This window comes from Balaenoptera borealis (genome assembly GCF_965194805.1).
Source record: "Balaenoptera borealis genome assembly, chromosome: 6".
NCBI lineage: Eukaryota > Metazoa > Chordata > Mammalia > Artiodactyla > Balaenopteridae > Balaenoptera > Balaenoptera borealis.
In genome coordinates, this window is record NC_138863.1 from 78,900,681 (window position 1) to 78,919,277 (window position 18,597).

At 40.2% G+C, this 18,597-nt stretch overlaps 1 protein-coding gene across 8 annotated transcripts in view; it reads left to right on the forward strand.

The window, feature by feature from the left end:
- CACNB4 (calcium voltage-gated channel auxiliary subunit beta 4) overlaps positions 1-18,597 on the forward strand; it is a gene marked incomplete at its 5' end in the record, with an annotated part of 250,477 nt that overhangs the window by 212,385 nt on the left and 19,495 nt on the right. For 7 of the 8 annotated variants that reach the window (XM_082395765.1, XM_082395769.1, XM_082395766.1 and 4 more), the window contains 5 exons: positions 3,570-3,646; positions 5,158-5,177; positions 5,401-5,481; positions 6,786-6,844; positions 14,798-14,907. In XM_082395765.1, the coding sequence (XP_082251891.1) occupies positions 3,570-3,646; positions 5,158-5,177; positions 5,401-5,481; positions 6,786-6,844; positions 14,798-14,907 (347 nt within the window). The remainder of the gene's footprint in view (positions 1-3,569; positions 3,647-5,157; positions 5,178-5,400; positions 5,482-6,785; positions 6,845-14,797; positions 14,908-18,597) is intronic. The other variant, XM_082395771.1, reaches the window with a different exon arrangement.

Here is an 18,597-nt window from a genome sequence, read left to right on the forward strand (position 1 = left end):
GGAAGGTTATACCTTTCTAAGAATTTGTCCATTTCTTCCAGGTTGTCCATTTTATTGGCATAGAGTTGCTTGCGGTAGTCTCTTAGGATGCTTTGTGTTTCTGCTGTGTCCGTTGTAACTTCTCCTTTTTCATTTCTAATTTTATTGATTTGAGTCCTCTCCCTCTTTTTCTTGATGAGTCAGGCTAAAGGGTTATCAATTTTGTTCATCGTCTCAAAGAACCAGCTTTTAGTTTTATTGATCTTTGCTATTGTTTTCTTTGTTTCTATTTCATTTATTTCTGCTCTGATCTTTATGATTTCTTTCCTTCTACTGACTTTGGGTTTTGTTTGTTCTTCTTTCTCTAGTTCCTTTAGGTGTAAGGTTAGATTGTTTTTGTTTTGAGATTTTTCTTGTTTCTTGAGGTAGGCCTGTATTGCTATAAACTTCCCTCTTAGAACTGCTTTTGCTGCATCCAATAGGTTTTGGATCATCGTGTTTTTGTTGTAATTTGTCTCTAGGTATTTTTTGATTTCCTCTTTGATTTCTTCAGTGATCTCTTGGTTATTTAGTAACATTTTGTTTAGCCTCCATGTGTTTTGTGTTTTTTACGTTTTTTTTTCCCCTGTAATTGATTTCTAATCTCATAGCATTGTTGTTGGAAAAGATGGTTGATATGATTTCAATTTTTTTAACTTTACTGAGGCTTGATTTGTGACCCAAGAGGTGATCTATCCTGGAGAATGTTCCGTGTGCGCTTGAAAAGAAAATGTAATCTGCTGTTTTGGGATGGAATGTCCTATAAATATCAAGTATATCTATCTGGTCTATTGTGTCATTTAAGGCTTGTGTTTCCTTAGTAATATTCTGTTTGGATGATCTGTCCATTGTTGTAAGTGAGGTGTTGAAGTCCCCCACTATTACTGTGTTACTGTCAATTTCCTCTTTTACAGCTGTTAGCAGTTGCCTTGTGTATTGAGGTGTTCCTATCTTGGGTGCATATATATTTATAATTGTTATATCTTCTTCTTGGATTGATCCCTTGATCATTATGTAGTGTCCTTCCTTGTCTCTTGTAATATTCTTTATTTTAAAGTCAATTTTATCTGATATGAGTATGGCTACTCTAGCTTTCTTTTGATTTCCCTTTGCATGGAATATCTTTTTCCATCCCCTCACTTTCAGTCTGTATGTGTCCCTAGGTCTGAAGTGGGTCTCTTGTAGACGGCATATATATGGGTCTTCTTTTTGTATCCATTCAGCGAGCCTGTGTCTTTTGGTTGGAGCATTTAATCCGTTCACGTTTAAGGCAATTATTTATATGTATGTTCCTATTACCATTTTCTTAATTGTTTTGGGTTTGGTTTTGTCGGTCCTTTTCTTCTCTTGTGTTTCCCACTTAGAGAAGTTCCTTTAGCATTTGTTGTAGAGCTGGTTTGGTGGTGCTGAATTCTCTTAGCTTTTGCTTGTCTGTAAAGCTTTTGATTTCTCCATCGAATCTGAATGAGATCTTTGCTGGGTAGAGTAATCTTAGTTGTAGGTTCTTCCCTTTCGTAACTTTAAGTATATCGTGCCACTCCCTTTTGGCTTGTAGAGTTTCTGTTGAGCAATCAGCTGTTAACCTTGTTGGAGTTCCCTTGTATGTTATTTGTCTTTTTTCCCTTGTTCCTTTCAATAATTTTTCTTTGTCTTTAATTTTTGTCAGTTTGATTACTATGTGTCTTGGCATGCTTCTCCTTGGGTTTATCCTGCCTGGGACTCTGTGTACTTCCTGGACTTGGGTGGCTATTTCCTTTCCCATGTTAGGGAAGTTTTCGACTATAATCTCTTCAAATATTTTCTCTGGTCCTTTCTCTCTCTCTTCTCCTTCTGGGACCCCTATAATGCGAATGTTGTTGCGTTTAATGTTGTCCCAGAGGTCTCTTAGGCTGTCTTCATTTCTTTTCATTCTTTTTTCTTTAGTCTGTTCTGCAGCAGTGAATTCCACCATTCTGTCTTCCAGGTCACTTATCCGTTCTTCTGCCTCAGTTATTCTGCTATTGATTCCTTCTAGTGTAGTTTTCATTTCAGTTATTGTATTGGTCATCTCTGTTTGTTTGTTCTTTAATTCTTCTAGGTGGCTGTTCTTTAATTCTTCTAGGTCTTTGTTAAACATTTCTTGCATCTTCTCAATCTTTGCCTCCATTCTTTTTCCGAGGTCCTGGATCATCTTCAGTCTCATTATTCTGAATTCTTTTTCTGGAAGGTTGCCTATCTCCACTTCATTTAGTTGTTTTTCTGGGGTTTTATCTTGTTCCTTCATCTGGTACATAGTCCTCTGCCCTTTCATTTTTTCTATCTTTCTGTGAATGTGGTTTTCGTTCCACAGGCTGCAGAATTGTTCTTCTTTTATTTATTTATTTATTATTTATTTATTTATTTATTTATGGCTGTGTTGGGTCTTTGTTTTCTATGCGAGGGCTTCCTCTAGTTGCGGGCTTCCTCTAGTTGCGACAAGCGGGGGCCACTCTTCATCGCGGTGCGCGGGCCTCTCACTGTCGCGGCCTCTCTTGTGGTGGAGCACAAGCTCCAGACGCGCAGGCTCAGTAGCTGTGGCTCATGGGCCTAGTTGCTCCGCGGCATGTGGGATCTTCCCAGACCAGGGCTCGAACCCATGTCCCCTGCATTGGCAGGCAGACTCTCAACCACTGCGCCACGAGGGAAGCCCAGAACTGTTCTTCTTGCTTCTGCTGTCTGCCCTCTGGTGGATGAGGCTATCTAAGAGGCTTGTGCAGGCTTCCTGATGGTAGGGACTGGTGGTGGGTAGAGCTCGGTGTTTCTCTGGTGGGCAGAGCTCAGTAAAACTTTGATCCACTTGTCTGCTGATGGGTGGGGCTGGGTTCCCTCCCTGTTGGTTGTTTGGCCTGAGGCGACCCAGCACTGAAGCCTACTTGGGCTCTTTGGTGGGGCTAATGGCAGACTCTGGGAGGGCTCACACCAAGGAGTACTTCCCAGAACTTCTGCTGCCAGTGTGCTTGTCCCCACAGTGAGCCACAGCCACCCCCCTCTGCAGGAGACCCTCCAACACTAGCAGGTAGGTCTGGTTCAGTCTCCTATGGGGTCACTGCTCCTTCCCCTGGGTCCCAATGTGCACACTACTTTGTGTGTGTCCTCCAAGAGTGGAGTCTCTGTTTCCCCCAGTCCTGTTGAAGTCCTGCAATCAAATCCTGCTAACCTTCAAAGTCTGATTCTCTAGGAATTCCTCCTCCTGTTGCTGGACCCCCAGGTTGGAAAGCCTGATGTGGGGCTCAGAACCTTCACTCCAGTGGGTGGACTTCTGTGGTATAAGTGTTCTTCAGTTTGTGAGTCACCCATCCAGCAGTTATGGGATTTGATTTTATTGTGATTGCGCCCCTCCTACCGTCTCATTGTGGCTTCTCCTTTGTCTTTGGATGTGGGATATCTTTTTTGGTGAGTTCCAGTGTCTCCCTGTCGAAGATTGTTCAGCAGTTAGTTGTGATTCCAGTGCTCTCGCAAGAGGGAGTGAGCGCACGTCCTTCTGCTCCGCCATCGTTGGGGAATGAGTCTTAAGTTCCTTTTCTGTATCTTAGGAAATCCAGTGGAAATTCTTCTTCAAGTCTTGGAGAAATGGTATCAGGGACATTTCGAGCAACCCCCACATCAACAGGTGAGGGTTTCAGTTAGACCTTTTTTTAATGGAATGTATTCCTTTCTTAATATTTGAAAATACATGCAAGTATTTTTACTAATTTGGAAGCAATTTAAAGACTTGACTTAAAGATTTTTCTACTTAACTTTTCATTGTTCATTTGCTTTCTATGGTCATTTGATTTGATTTAAAGGGTACTTGTGGTACTAGAAATTCAGATCATTGTAATATAATTTTGTAAAATCTTATTTGCCCTCTATTTTATAAATCATTCAGAAGCAAGTTCATTATTACACCCAGAAACCCAGCAGACTTTAAGATGGTGAGGGCCAACCAATTAAAAAGTTTTTAAGAAGTTGTAAAGTCTGAAGAAAATGCTCTGTTTAAGTCTCCATGTAAAACTTTAGGGTGTGTTGGTACAGCCTGGGCTGTGGAGGTGGAGAGGGTTGAAGCAGAGAATGAGGTTGGGCCCAGATGACTTCACTTCTGTTTGTACAGCAGATAACTGAGCCCTGGAATTAATGGTAATGAAGAAACAGTGGTGGCCCAGTCAGGAGTTGTGTATTTAGAAACTGTGGAGGTATTCAAGCAGGAATTTTTCTTCCACCACATTCCCTGACTCCTATAGGCTCATTTCATTCTGCCCAGAATTGATGCTGCATTAAGTCATCCAGGATTACCAATTCGGAATGACAGATCCAAGGTCTATCCTGGTCTATCATAACTGCAGGAAACTGGATTGATTCTGGAACAGATCTGAGTATCTGGGTCCTTGTTCATGTGAATCCTGATTTCCATGGCTCTGAACCAAACTCTGGGTCTCTGGGTTGTCCGCAAATGGACTGGACCTGATTGGGTGGCCACAAAGCCACTTTAATCAGATATTGAGTATATTTTGCCTCATCCCCATTTGTTGGACATTTAGGTCATTGCAACTTTTCACTATTACAAACAAGAAAGAACAGGAATAACTGATTATAAATTTACTTGAAATTAAGAGCAACATAGTAGGAAAAATGTGTCAGTATTCTGGAAAATGAGCAGAAAGACTTAAGAACACAACAAGAACTGCAAAATTTTTTGATAGTTCACCAAAACTGCAAATCCAGAAATAACTAGTGAGTGAGGTAATGATCATTATTATCCAAATTGTTATTCTAAGTTTCTTTTTATCAAATTTGATTTGTCCAAGTTGCTGTCAGCCACACTGCATGGTGTGTCCAGCACAGGAACAACCCATGGCCTGTGACTGGCCCAGCCAATGTTATTATGAAATCCACGCTCCCCACCCCACATGAAATCAGGATATAAGGCCATTCTAACGGAGAGGAAGTTGTCTGTTTTTGCATTTGTCTTCAAAATTGGCCCGACCAGCATGAAACAGTAGAATGGTGCTCTGCAGAGTGGGTGAATTGGAAAATGACGAAAATGACAGGGAGAGATTGGTACATTCTTCCATCTTTTAAAAGCATGTGCTAACAATGACAGAGATTGCATATTTTGATATGGCTCTCATTGTTGTCTTTTAGCAAAACAGAAGCAAAAAGTGGTAAGTTGTGTTTCCTTTTTAAATCTGCTGTGAAGGTTTCTATCCATACATGCCTGCAGTGCTCCATTTCAGTGACCCAAATGGCTATAAAATAAGGGAGGAGTCTCCTTGGTGGGACCTGTGGTCATCATTTCTCATTTGACCTGAGGATTGTGAATGTTGTGGCTGTGGAGGAGGTGTGCTGACCCTCCCCTTGTCACGAGTGTCCAATCATCTTTTTCAGACGGAGCACATCCCTCCCTACGATGTTGTGCCATCCATGCGTCCGGTGGTGTTAGTGGGGCCGTCACTGAAGGGTTATGAGGTACAAATACCAGTCTGTTACGCTTCAGTTCTTGATCAAGAACCTAGGAGACAGCCATTTGGAGCTTGCTTCTCAGGGTCTGCTTTCACACGGGTCCTAACAGAGGCCAGCCCTCAGCTCGTGAAGGCAGGAGGTGCAGTGTGGGGCTTACGTGGCCCTTCACTCTTTCTTCCCTCCCTGGCCCACTTCTTGTCTTTCATGTATTACAGTGTTCAGAAATAGCTCCCTCAAAATATTTATAATGGGAAGTTCTGGTCAAAAATATGCTCTGCATGCAGTTCAAAGAAAGGAATTTTTTCTGTCTCAACTGTTCCCGTTGCTATTAGAAATAATAGAGTATGAACAGCACAAGGGAACATATAGGCAATATGCCAGCAAACCTCACCTCAAAGCACCAACCGATCTCACCTTGCTGGGTGCTCAAGACAATGGCATATTCCACCAAACATTTATCTGCTTCTTTACTTTAAAGACCATATAAAAGAAAAAAAAACACACTCCACTAAAAGTATTAGTGAACTCCTTCAGAGATTAATTAAATAAAACCATGCAAAAAGGAAAAGAGTAAAGACTTAGATCACTGCATTTCAGATGTTGCCATTTTGGCTTTATGCCAGCGTGGATAAGAATAAGTGGGTAGGACATTAAAATCTGAAGGTGGGCAACCTCCAAGGCACCCTTCCCACTGAGTTAGCATAGTGGCTGGCACATAGTAGGCATTCAGTACACATTTGTTGAGTGAATTAATGAGTCTCTTGGAGGCAGATTTAAGAATCCCATCTCCTTCTCCCCCACCCTCCCTTTTCTCCTTCTCCTTCCTCTCCTCCCCTCCCTTTCTCAATGAGGAACATCAGAGGAAGAGCAGGAAAGCGGTGTACAGAAATCCAGCCCTAGGCGTGGAGAATTTCCCCCGACTTGCACAGGCTAGCAGGAGGCAGAGCCCAAGGCTGGCCTGAGGAGCTCTAGCTGCTCCTCACTGAAGGCAGGCACCACTCATGGACTCTTGATGGCAGTTCCACCCCCTAAAAGGAGATGAGGGTTTGCCTTGGATCTAGTGAACACTGCTGGTTCATTCCTCAACACCCTGGAGGAGAACCAAGGGGGGAAGTTGAGTAAGTGCAAGTGGTTAAGTATGAAAAACTCTGTCCACGGTCACCTGCCCTGTCCCACCTCCACCAGACGAGTGGCTGTGATCAGATCTTTGCTCCGTCAGAATGCCTTCCCTTTCAGCTCTCTCACTTTTGACTTCTCTCTCTCTCTGCGTGTGTTTGCCTCATTCTTTTTTTTTTTTCACCTCTGCAAAGGTCACAGACATGATGCAGAAAGCCCTCTTTGATTTCCTGAAGCACAGGTTTGATGGGAGGTGAGGCATACAGATGCTTTTGTATTCTTTATTTAACTTTAACCGAACATGAATGATAAATTGATTTGTGGATCTATGTTTCTGGTGATTGCAGATGTTCTCTAATTAAAAGTTAACTCAGTGTTCAGGGGAGAGTACAATGAAAGTGTTCTGAAAATATGAAGTTATGACGTATAGCATTGAATCCCTTAAAGAAAAAGGACCTTGAGAAGGAAAATTATCCATTTGTTTTACTTATATGTATGTGTTAGTGTTTATTTTCTCACTTGTTAGTGAATTCATACCAAACTTATGTTTATAAAAAATAATGAAAATATAGAATATTTCTGACAAATATGGTGCCTCACTGGTCAAGTTGGGTAGTATCATTTGGGAATTGTGCATGTGCATGCATGTATGTGTGTGTATCATATGAAGGTATAAAGTACTGAATTTCCTTAAAAGAAGAGCGCAAGAAATGTTTTCATCATAAGCCTCCAAAAATGACTATTTTGTAGGGAATAGTACTTCTTTGGATGTTCAGTTCTGGGTTTGTTTTACTAGAAATTTCTTTGCTATTTTATGGGTTTCTTTTGTATGTATCCTATCCCATTATGACCCATTATCAACAGGGCTCAGTCTTTAACCGTCAGAAAATTTTATCATTTAAGTTTTGTGAAAAATATCCGGAAAGAGTTTCTGTATTTTGCAGAGAAATGGTAAAAAGTCCATACTGACTCAATACTAAGTACCAAGCTCTTTCACAATTCAGAATGCACTCCATGTAAAAATAACCATGTGCAAATACCCGAAGACTTGTTAGAAATGAAGAAAACTTCGTGTGTGCTAAGTATGGTTAAATGCATCCAGCTTACCAAATATTTAAGTATTTGAAGACATTTTAAAAATATCCACAAATAGATTTTTTAAAATATGGTATTTTAAGAAAAAAGCAAACATGATAATGCTTTAAGTACAAATTGTATGTATTTGTCAAAAGAAAAACCTTCTGGATAATTGTGTTTGAAATATTTGTTAGTTTCTGGGACTATATACAAAGAAAATAAACTGAGATTTTAGTTCCAATAATTGAGATTTTAGTTCAAGAAAGCAGAATGCTTCAGTGCCATTATGTGAATTGCTAAGTATCTTAGTACAGGCCAGGCTGCCTTAATAAGTAGAGCCCAAAATGTGTAATGAATCAAACACAATGGAAGCTTAGTGTTGCTCATTTAATAGTCTGAGGCAGGTGTTCCTCAGCTGGGAAGGTGGGTAGTGTGGAGGAGGGAAGGACTGGGCAAAAAGTTTGTCCTGCCTGTCATTTGGGACCCTTGACCTGGGGTTGGTCTCTCCAATTAGCTTTAGAGAGAGGAGCAAGCTGGCCTGGAAGTGACTCACATCATTCTCACATTTCATTGGCTAGAACTTAGTCATGTGGCCACACCTAATTGCGAAGGAGGCTGGGAATTACAGTATAGTTGTGTGCCCAAGAGGAAGAGTAAATGGATTTTGCTGAACAAATAATAGTCTGCCACATTTATCTAGTGGACACAAAGGGCTTAATAAGAAAGCCATGGATGTATCCTATTCTCTGTTTTTTTTGTTTTTGTTTCTGTTTTTTTTTTTTAAACAAATAGGCAGAGAATGAAGTAATTTCAGAGAAAACAAGTGAAAAGCACTGAGTACTAGACTCTTGGAGTTGGAAGGAAATGTAAAAGTCCTTTTAGGCTAATCTCTTATGTCCCAAAACCACAGGTAGATGGATAACCTTCTTCTGTTGGAAAACTTTTGACTCCTGGGAAATTACTTCTTAAAAAAGCATTACAAAGAAACAGCTGAACTCTGACTCTTTAAGTTAATAATATTGGTGTTGGTCCTTGCCTCCGATGACAGAGGCCATCACCCTTACCCTCATGCAGCTCTCCCTGGGTTGGCCGCAGCTGACATGCCTGGCTCAGTCAATCACACTTCCTTCGGCTGTGCTTAGAGTCACATGGTTCTAACCTGCAGTGCCTTTATTTAAGGAAGTTCTGAGAAGTGCCTCATCCTGTGGCCCCATAACAACCCTTGAGCTGAACAAATGCCATCCTATATGCAATCTAAGCTTCTGTTAGATTGTTTTGATCCCCACTTAACATCCTTGTAAGCAGCAGTGTAATTAAAGGTTTGAAAGGTAGGACTTATGGAAAAGAAGAAAGGAATTATTATAATTTAGCAAAGAGAAAGTAAGTGACTTAATTACTGCCTTCAAGAATGAAGAATCTGAGGTTCTTCCTCAATCTTCAGACCCAGAAAGAGGAAATGCATTTAATTGTAAGAGCAGAGATTTACCAGCTAGAGTTACCTGATTCACCAAGCACTTGTACACACTATTGAAGTTGGTTTTAGTAGAAATAGAATTAAAATTTCAATGCCAAGTGTTCCATGGGGTCTGATGGCACAGCAGAGGGTCTGGAGATATGAGGAAGAATACAGCAGCAGCAAAAGTAATAGCTGGAGAAAGAGACTCAGCCCTAGATAGATCTGATGTATGGCAGAGTTGGAGAAAGCTAGGTATTAAAAGTGGGAGTAGGAGAGTGGATTTGCTTTCAAATTAGAAGAGGCCAGTGCAGCAGAAAAACAATAATGAATTCATTGGTTGAGTATATATAGACTTTGGTAAGGAAGAAGAAATGTGCAGTGTGGATACACAATGACTCTGACATGTCTGCTGTGTGGGGAATATCCTTACATTCTGAGCCATGACAATCTGCTGTGTTATGTTTTACCAATTAATAAAAGGAGAGAAAACAACAAATAGTCTTTAATTGAAACCAGCCAAGTGAACAATTACACAGTGGGCTTTTGCACAGCAATACAACATAAACAATATGTTCTAATGGAAACCTACACAGTGTTTCGTTGGCTATGAATGCAGTAGGTTAGACAAAACAGGATAAAGTCTTTTCTTTTTCAGAAAGAGCCAAAAAAGCAAAAAAAAAAAAAAAACGGCTAAAAGGCTTGCTTCTTCAATACAGTTTTTCAGATCTTGGCTAAAAAATATTTCAACAAATTGGATTAAAATCCAACATTGACTATTACAGAATCATATGCTTATTTTTTTTATGATACCTTAGAAATTATTTGAATCAGTTTAAAGCTACTTACTTATTTTACAATTTTATTGCTATTGTAGAGCCTAACTAGAATCTATGTAAGAAAAATGGAAAGCACAATACTAAATACTTCCTGAGGGAACCCCTGTACCTGTGGATCTCATGTGACATGTGACAGTTCATCAATTGTCACATGTGACAATTCTGGTGCACAGATCATAAACTAAGTGAGCCTAACGAGCTGCTACAGTGGCACCAGCCTGGCAGGGACACAGTGGATGCACAATGGCATGGAGCTTTTCTCTCTTCATTTAACACCACAAACATTCAACGGGGATCATCCTTTCAGATGAGGTTTGTTCAGCTGGTTGAATCTACCATTCATAGGCTGAACAGCAAGCAGTCAAACCAATTGCAATTTGTTGACCTATGCTAATCATTTCAAATCCCAACAAAGTTGTAACTTTAGGCTTTTTGACAACTGGATCAGATCAGCTCTATGGCAGTTATAGGACACTTTGTAACCGACATGATTATGGCCCCAAATCACAAATGAACATACAAATAGGATCTGAAGCTATTAGCCAAGGAATGCTTAAAAAAAAAAAAAAAACAAGGTTTGAGAAAGAATTTGAAGAACGGAGGCTAAGAATATAATTTAGGGAGACTCAAAGAAGTAGTATTTATTTATAAAAGGAAATGGCAACAGCTGATGCTCTCACAAAGCAGCCAAGACATGGAAGAATTGCAGTCAACAAATGGAAAAGAACAATACAGTGCCTTCTGTTTCATAACCAATATCATCCTCTTATTATCTCCTCCTCCTACTCTCTATTCAAATGCAGACTCATCAGTGGACACTCAAGCACTAGAGATAATTAATTGAACACTTTAATGCCAAATATGATTATTTAAATTAGCAGATTTTGATTGCAACATGTCTGACCTTATTCTCCCATCCTCAAAGTATATAAATTTCACAGACTCCAAGAATGGGAGAGTTCATGGTAGACTGCTAACTTTTGAGGATAGAATATAAAGAAACTGTCTCCTTCAAGTCTCAAATCTCCAATAACTACCTTGTATACATTATATATGTGCCTATCAACATAGGGCACTATGAATAATTATTTAAGAAAGCACTTTTATATATTACCTGGTTTGCTCCTAATGACAATCCTGTGAGGTAATTTGACAAACCCACTATCACCACTTTATTGATTATGATATTGCTGCTCAAAAGATGGCATGACTTGACCATGGTCACACAACCAGTCAAGAGGAAGACCCAGGAAGAGTACTGAGGTCTACATATGCCTTCCATTCCTGTTCTCCTGACAATGTGCTGTCTGATGTTTGGAATGTTTTTCCTTTGTGAAGGAAGTCTAAGAATTTTAATAAAAACTAATATACTAACAGGGTTGCATATGGGATGTGGCAAGGATAGAGTATAGAAGGATCTTTAGCTGTTCCATTATCAACATGGAAATACTAATTATTGTTGAATGAGTGTGTATCACCTAAGAGTAATGTCTTTCCATAGAAAAATCACAGAAAACTAATACTCATAGCACATGATGGACTGCAGAAATTATGAATTCCAAACCAGAAATAAGCAACAATTAGGGTTCAGATTTACTAGATTTAGAGATATATACCCAGTCTGCTGGGGAACTGAACTTCTGTTAGGCTTTTATCCGCGGGCTAGTAATTACTGACACTACGTCACAAAAAAGTTTCCAAGGGAACTTTTTAGAGATGTATATCAAATAAGATACATAGAAGTACTGAAAGACACTAGAGGATATGAGTATAGCAAGAAAAGAAATAGAAAGGGTATAACTTTAAGTAAAAAAAAAAAAAAAGTATATAAACTAGCATTTAATGATGAATGTAATTACATTGCTGGGGAGCCTTTTAAACAACAAAAAAGTTTGGATTTGGTGTCTGAGTTTGATAATAGTAAGCATCTTTGCATGGAAAATAAAAACTCCTGCTTTGTCTTATTAGAGGGTTTCTGGAGCTGTGTCTGTCTTCTCCTGAGCTGTTTCATAATGTGTATTTTTATTAAGAAATAACCTATATTAACAAATTAGCTGGTATTTTATTGACCAATGAAAGAAGAAAAAGAACCTTTTATTGTCCACACCTTTTCCGGTTTTGGAATACATGAAGCAGTTTATTTTTTCTGTTTTTGTGTATGTGTGTTATTGTTTTGTTTTTTTGGTAAAACTTTGGATGTGTCTGAAAATGGCTTGGTAAAAGTGTGTTAAAACCCAGAGAAAATAGGAGTGCACATCTGTTGATAATCCTTTCAAGTTTTAAGAACCAAGGGTCACTATTTGGCTAGTACAGAACTAGCAAATTTGATTTTCACCGAAGCAGAATAGACTCTTTGGGCCCTCTAAAAATCATTATTCTAGAAGGTTGAATTCTGTCCCTAAACCAACCCACTTGTCTCCAGTCATGTATTTGAATTGCTCTGGAAATTAACTGTATGTTTCTAACCAGCAACTCCATTCTTAAAACTACAAACAAAAAAACCAGAAACGCAAAAATAAGCAAATCCTCTTCTGTAGGTAAAAGGAGCTATGACTGCAAAGACTACCTATGAGATTTCATGCCTCAAGGGCAGTAGCCAACTGAGTAATGGAGACTCAGATGTGGGCTTCACTGACTTTAACCTCATTTAGATCTTGACCATCTCTCAGCATGTGGCCAAGATCTGCACTTGATGATGTGGCTGGTATCAGGAGATTCAGGGTTGCTGGAGAAGAAAACTGAAACTGTAAGAGAATTATGAGTCAGATGACTAAGTACTGGTCTGGTGCTTGGGGGCCTGTGCTTTAAACCTTCTTAGACTCTAAATAACCATGTGTAACTTCCTCTCTGTGTCTCACTTTTCTTCTTGATAAAATGAAGAAGTGGGACTTCCCTGCAGTGGTTAAGAATCCGCCTGCCAATGCAGGGGACACGGGTTCGAGCCCTGGTCCGGGAAGATCCCACATGTCGTGGAGCAACTAAGCCCGTGCGCCACAACTACTGAGCCTGTGCTCTAGAGCCCGCGAGCCACAACTACTGAAGCCCGCACACCTAGAGCCCGTGCTCCACAACAAGAGAAGCCACCGCAATGAGAAGCCTGCGCACCACAACAAAGAGTAGCCCCTGCTCGCCGCAACTAGAGAAAGCCCACGTGCAGCAACAAAGACCCAACGCAGCCAAACATAAATAAATTAATTAATTAATTAATTTTAAAACATGAAGAAGTTGTACAGACCAGTGTTTTCCAATATCTTTTAGCAGTTGAACAAGTTCTTACAATGAAATCATAGATAAGCCCCCTGTGTAGAAAACATAAATGCAGGGGTGTTTGCCTGGCATTGAGGGTCAGAAAGCTGGGGCCCTCCTGGCCTACTCAGCCCCCATTTAACATTCTCAGTGGCCCGAGACGTATTTCACAGAATTCTTGATTTCTGCAGAAGACAATTTGAAGATGCCTCGAATAATTTATTAGAGCCTAAAAAATTCTAAGAAGTTAAAAAATTTTAAACTTCCTGACCATCTATAGCTTATATATACAACAATGCAAACAAGGAGTACTTTGCTTTAAAAGGGCACCAGAACTTTTGCACAGCCTGTTGCTTTAAAGAAATCATTTCCAACCATTTATGAAAAGGACTATTTAAAAAAAAAAAAAAAACTATTTTAAACTCTCCCCAAGGATTCAGGTCCCTGAAGTCAGGTGAAGAGTCTCCTGAGAGTGCTGACAGTGTTGTCCCCAAATAGGTGTGAGATGACATATGACTCAATAATTGTTGATAACTCTACCCTCTTCCCTGCTCCACCAGCTAGAGGAGTTTGAAAGTGGGGGAGAATGAGTGCAGTGAGTATAAAAGGGAAGGGGCGGGACTCTTCTTGTCTCCTTCCTGGAACTCTGCCACGTTTTGGAGATAAGAATGAAGAAGGGCCCATGATGGCAGTAGCTGGCTTAGAGAGGCATTCTGTGCATTCTGCAGGTAGATCATAATCTGAAGTTGAGCAATCCCAGCTTAAAATAAAGAATTTTAAAATTATAAATTCCAGAGATTCTCATCATATACGGATAGATCCCTGTCTCCATTCATTTGCAGTGTCTCGGTTTTATTCTTGTCTTGCGTGACTGCAGGATACTTTCTAACTTATGGAAATCCTGGCACAATCCTTATGTTGCCTTCAGCAATAGTGTCTTATTACTGCCCACAATATGCATTCAAAGCAATATGCAAATATGCTGAAGAATCCTTGTGCCTGCAGAAAAGAAATCATATTTTTCATATTCTTAGAAATGAAACATTCCTTTGGGCCTGTGGCGAAATGCTTCATGTACCATGAGTTAACTGTTGAGCATCAGGAATGCAACACAGCTGATTGTCTTTGATGATTGAAATGAAGAGGATTTCCCCCTTTGACCAGCAGCATTGATGCACCTGGGCAGAGCATTTGCAGTTCCTGAAAGTCTTGCTCAAGAGCAAATCAACTGTGAATTGTGGGGAAATTGTATTGCTGCTTCCTAGAAAGAGCATGGTTTATTCATATGTTTTGATTCCCTCCTGGTATGGTGTGCATTATAAGGAGAATTCGGCAAGGCAGACAATAGTGGAGGAAGAGCTGCATTTTTCCTGGAGTCTTTTTTCGTTAAATAGCCAAAACCTTCCTCCATTCTGCTCTGCCTGTATTTTAACTAGCAAAATCCTATTTAAAAATACTTGTGGCCAATGTTTATTATACTGTGGTTGCAGTATAGTATGTGAGGCGGTTATTAAGTACTGTGGTTATAAATCTCTTGGAGAGCCCCACGACATTTTTACTGGCTTGTTCTGTTCTGTGTTCCTATTCATAGGATATCAATAACAAGAGTGACAGCTGACATTTCTCTTGCTAAGAGGTCTGTCCTAAATAATCCCAGCAAGAGAGCAATAATTGAACGCTCAAACACTCGGTCCAGCTTAGGTAAGATGTTCAAATGTGGTACTGCGCTCTCAGACCGGGGTGACACATGTTGCATTTGTGAATGTCTTTCCAATTTGCCCATTTTCCCCATTCTGAAGGGGGAAGCGCTGATTAACTGACAAGAAGGCTAGCCATGGAAAAGCAGGGAGCAGAGTTCTGCAGTAGCCTGAGACTCCTCTTTCTCAGCTCCAGTCACTTAGCTAATTAGTAGTCTGGCAGGAAGAATCCTCAACAGGTTGTCCTCCTCTGTTACTGCCTCAACATGCTAAACCACTCATCCCTGCTTTGCCCGAGCTTCTCAATGAGGCTAACGATATCTGTCATACCTAAGTCACAGCTGACATGAAAGGAAATGAGATGTCCACCTTTCCCAGATCCTTAGAAGGAAGCTAGATAATGATGTTCTCAGTGTGGTTTCTGCTGCCAGCTGGTGCCCAGAGTAGTCACATCCTTATGTGAAAGTAGCAACCACCATTAATACCATTCAGGGAGTTTAAACATGTCTTTCCTGGTGCACCAATCAGAAAGCATCCTGAAATTCACCACGATGGAGAAGAAAAAGCACTATATGTGATTAGTTCCGTCAAGCCATGCAGGAGCAAGGCTGTGGAGGATGGATTCACCAACCACAGAAGTGGGTCCAGGCTGCAGGAGAATCATATCACTCATCTCAAAAGCCTGTTTGTGGTTTCTATGGTGGCCCAGAGTGGTGTAGTCCACTTATAACTCTCTTTTGCATTCACATTCTGAGGGCAACTTGCTTTACTGCCCTCTTCCTCATGGGCAGAGTAGGAAAGACAGGGTTTTTCTATGCCACTACATTTTTTTAAAAAGCTACTTAAATGAGCTCTATAGGTGATAGAAAACTTTTTCTAAAATTAGGGTTTCTAAGATAGATTGCATGCCCAAATATCCCATCAAGTGTCCATTGAAGGCTATGCCAAGAACTGTGCAGGTGGAAAGAGACGAGTGTCGTCTGTATTCCTGGCCTGGGATTGGCACATGGTAATTGCTCAATAAATGTTTGTTGGATGGCTGCTTTTTGAAAGAATGCTGAACCTACCAAATGGGACAGTTGTCAGCGTTTGTGAGAGCAGGATCCCAGACATCGGTGGTTCCTTCTTTAGTTCTGTATTTAGAGCCTTCCACAGACAGAGTGAAACACTCTTAAAGGCACAGTATTTTGACCTTCAGGGATGATGATGGCAGAGTTGATGATGATGAATCAGATTAGGTAACTGACTAAAGTAGTATATCATGGGTGACAAGGATGCCAAATTAGATTGAAGGTTTCTCAAATAAGCATCTGTTCTCTGTTCTCCTGTCTTCCATCCTCCTTTCCACTCCTCACAGTGCCTTTGACTCTTAACCATTCCTTCCTCTGATGTATAATGAGAGGCTAAAGGACACTTAAAAACATAAGCTAGGTTGCCTGACTTTTTCAACCATCTTGCACCAGCCTAGAGTGTAATGGGCATTCTGTGAGGTCATTCCATATCACCTATGTAGTCACCTGTTGTCAGAGCCAGTGGAGTGGGTGCAGTGGGGTTGGTGTAAATACTGAGGAACAAACAAGGTAGATATCAGTTCACTGGTTTTCCTTTTTACTCTGTAAAGTCATAACTCCCACAAACATTGGAGATAATTTAATGGCAGCCTATTATAATAACCACTATGTGAGCCACTTATGCCCATTTGTCTGCTTGTTAATGCACATGTGTAGATTCTTTCATCAAATGTTTCTTGAACGCTTGTTACTGCCATGCATTGTACCAGACTTAGGAAGTACAGACGTAACTAAGGCAAAGTATCTTAGCCACGGGCAAACAGAAAAAAGGGAGTGATGGTTAAAATACTGTGTGATAATGGAATTATGAGCAAAGCACTAAAAGTATAAAGAAAGAAGGGTAGGGAGTCAGAGGTGTCTGAGAAGACTTCACAGAAGTTCTTTTTGAGCTGGTTCTTAGGGCAGTCAAGAATGTACAAAAGCATTGACATATAAACACTGTGTGGTTGAGAAACAAGTTGTTTTGTCCAGAGCATATTTAGAAAAAGGAAGTAGGGGGCATGATTTGAGAGCAACAGAAGAAACTGAAAAAACAGTTTGAGGCCAGTATGTTAAGGCTCTAGTATGCCTTGCTAAAGAGACCCCAAAATAGATTCCACAAAATGTTGATTTTAAGGGATACTAATAGTATATTTTCCACAGTCAAATAAATTTGAAACTTATGGATTAAATAGCTGTCAGATTTCTTCACTGCAACACTTCTTAGAGGCATTAAGATAAAGAGGGTAATGTACATTTGAAATTGCAAGAGAAACTTGTAGCATGTGATTATCTCCCTTGCAAAAAAAACCCCTTCTTTGCCTAGGCTATCTCATGAGATTAGTGATCCAGGGTACTGCCTTGGAAAATGTTGCTTTGGGCCACAGGGAGACATTGAAGTAGTTTAAGCCTTTGGATATACGAGAAAGGTCACAGGTGACAGAGATGCTGGGGGGAGGTGGGTCCAGACCAGTTGTGGTCAAGTTATAGAAGTGTTCACTGAGGTCCCTCCAGGTTCATGGTCCATGACTTCTCAGAGTTCATTTGTCTGGAATAAGATCATGATAAAGCTTTGATTGGAATCAGCCTGGGTAGTCAAGATTGTTGTGTTTGGTTAAAGTTTTTCTTTAAAAAAACTGAGCTGTGTAGATAAATATGTCTTTCTCACATGTATAATTTATTTATTGTATTCCATATACATATTATCCAAATATTGGACCCACTCCAGTTTATAGGGTGGACCTCTGCAGCCTCCTGGCCTGCTCTGCCCGAGTACCTCTCTGTTGATACCCATTGCCCAAGTTTTGTTTTGGTTAAGCTGTAGGTGTGCCTGCCCTTGGTGCTTTCACTGCGCTTTCACTGCCAGGCTCGGGTTCAACCCCTGGTCCAGGGACTAAGATCCCTCAGGCTGCGTGACGTGGCCAAAAAAACTCCCAAAAAACACCACACTTGCCTCATGGCTGGTGCAAAGTAAATAAGGCCCAGGTATCTCTGAATTATTTACCCAGAGACTCAGAGTGCCTCACGGGTTTGTATCGGGGCAGTCTACTTTGCGTCACTGCCTTTTTGCTACTTCAGAAAATATTGTATTCAGATTTGAAGTTTAAAGCAAGATAGCCTTGTTCTAGTACAGTCCTGGCCAGGAGTTACCTTAAACCAGTGGCAGTTTAATGAAAAAAGAAGAAAAAAAAGAAACTTACTACAATAAAAATAAACTTTATTTTCCAAACTTCTCTCATTAAAAAAATCTTTCTGTTTCTGACATGAGAAAAAAGGGACAAGTAGGTTGTTGTTACTAATGAATGTAGAAAGTATTTCAGAATTTTGCAAATAAGCCAAATTGTCCAGATTCTTTACATTAATATATTGAAAGCTAGTCACCTTTCAGAGCAACATGAAATCTTTTCAGGCTATTGGTATTGGATAATATGAAAAATGATAGATATGTTGCCTTTTTTTTTTACTTAACAATAGAAATTTACTGTCTCAGAGTTCTGGAGGCTAGAAGTCTAAGATCGAGGTTACCCACAGGGTTGTTTCCTTCTGAGGGATGTGAGGAAGAAGGTGTTCCATGCCTCTCTGCTAGTTCCTGGTGGTTTGCTGGCAATCTTTGGCATTCCTGTCTTGTAAAAGCATCACCCCAA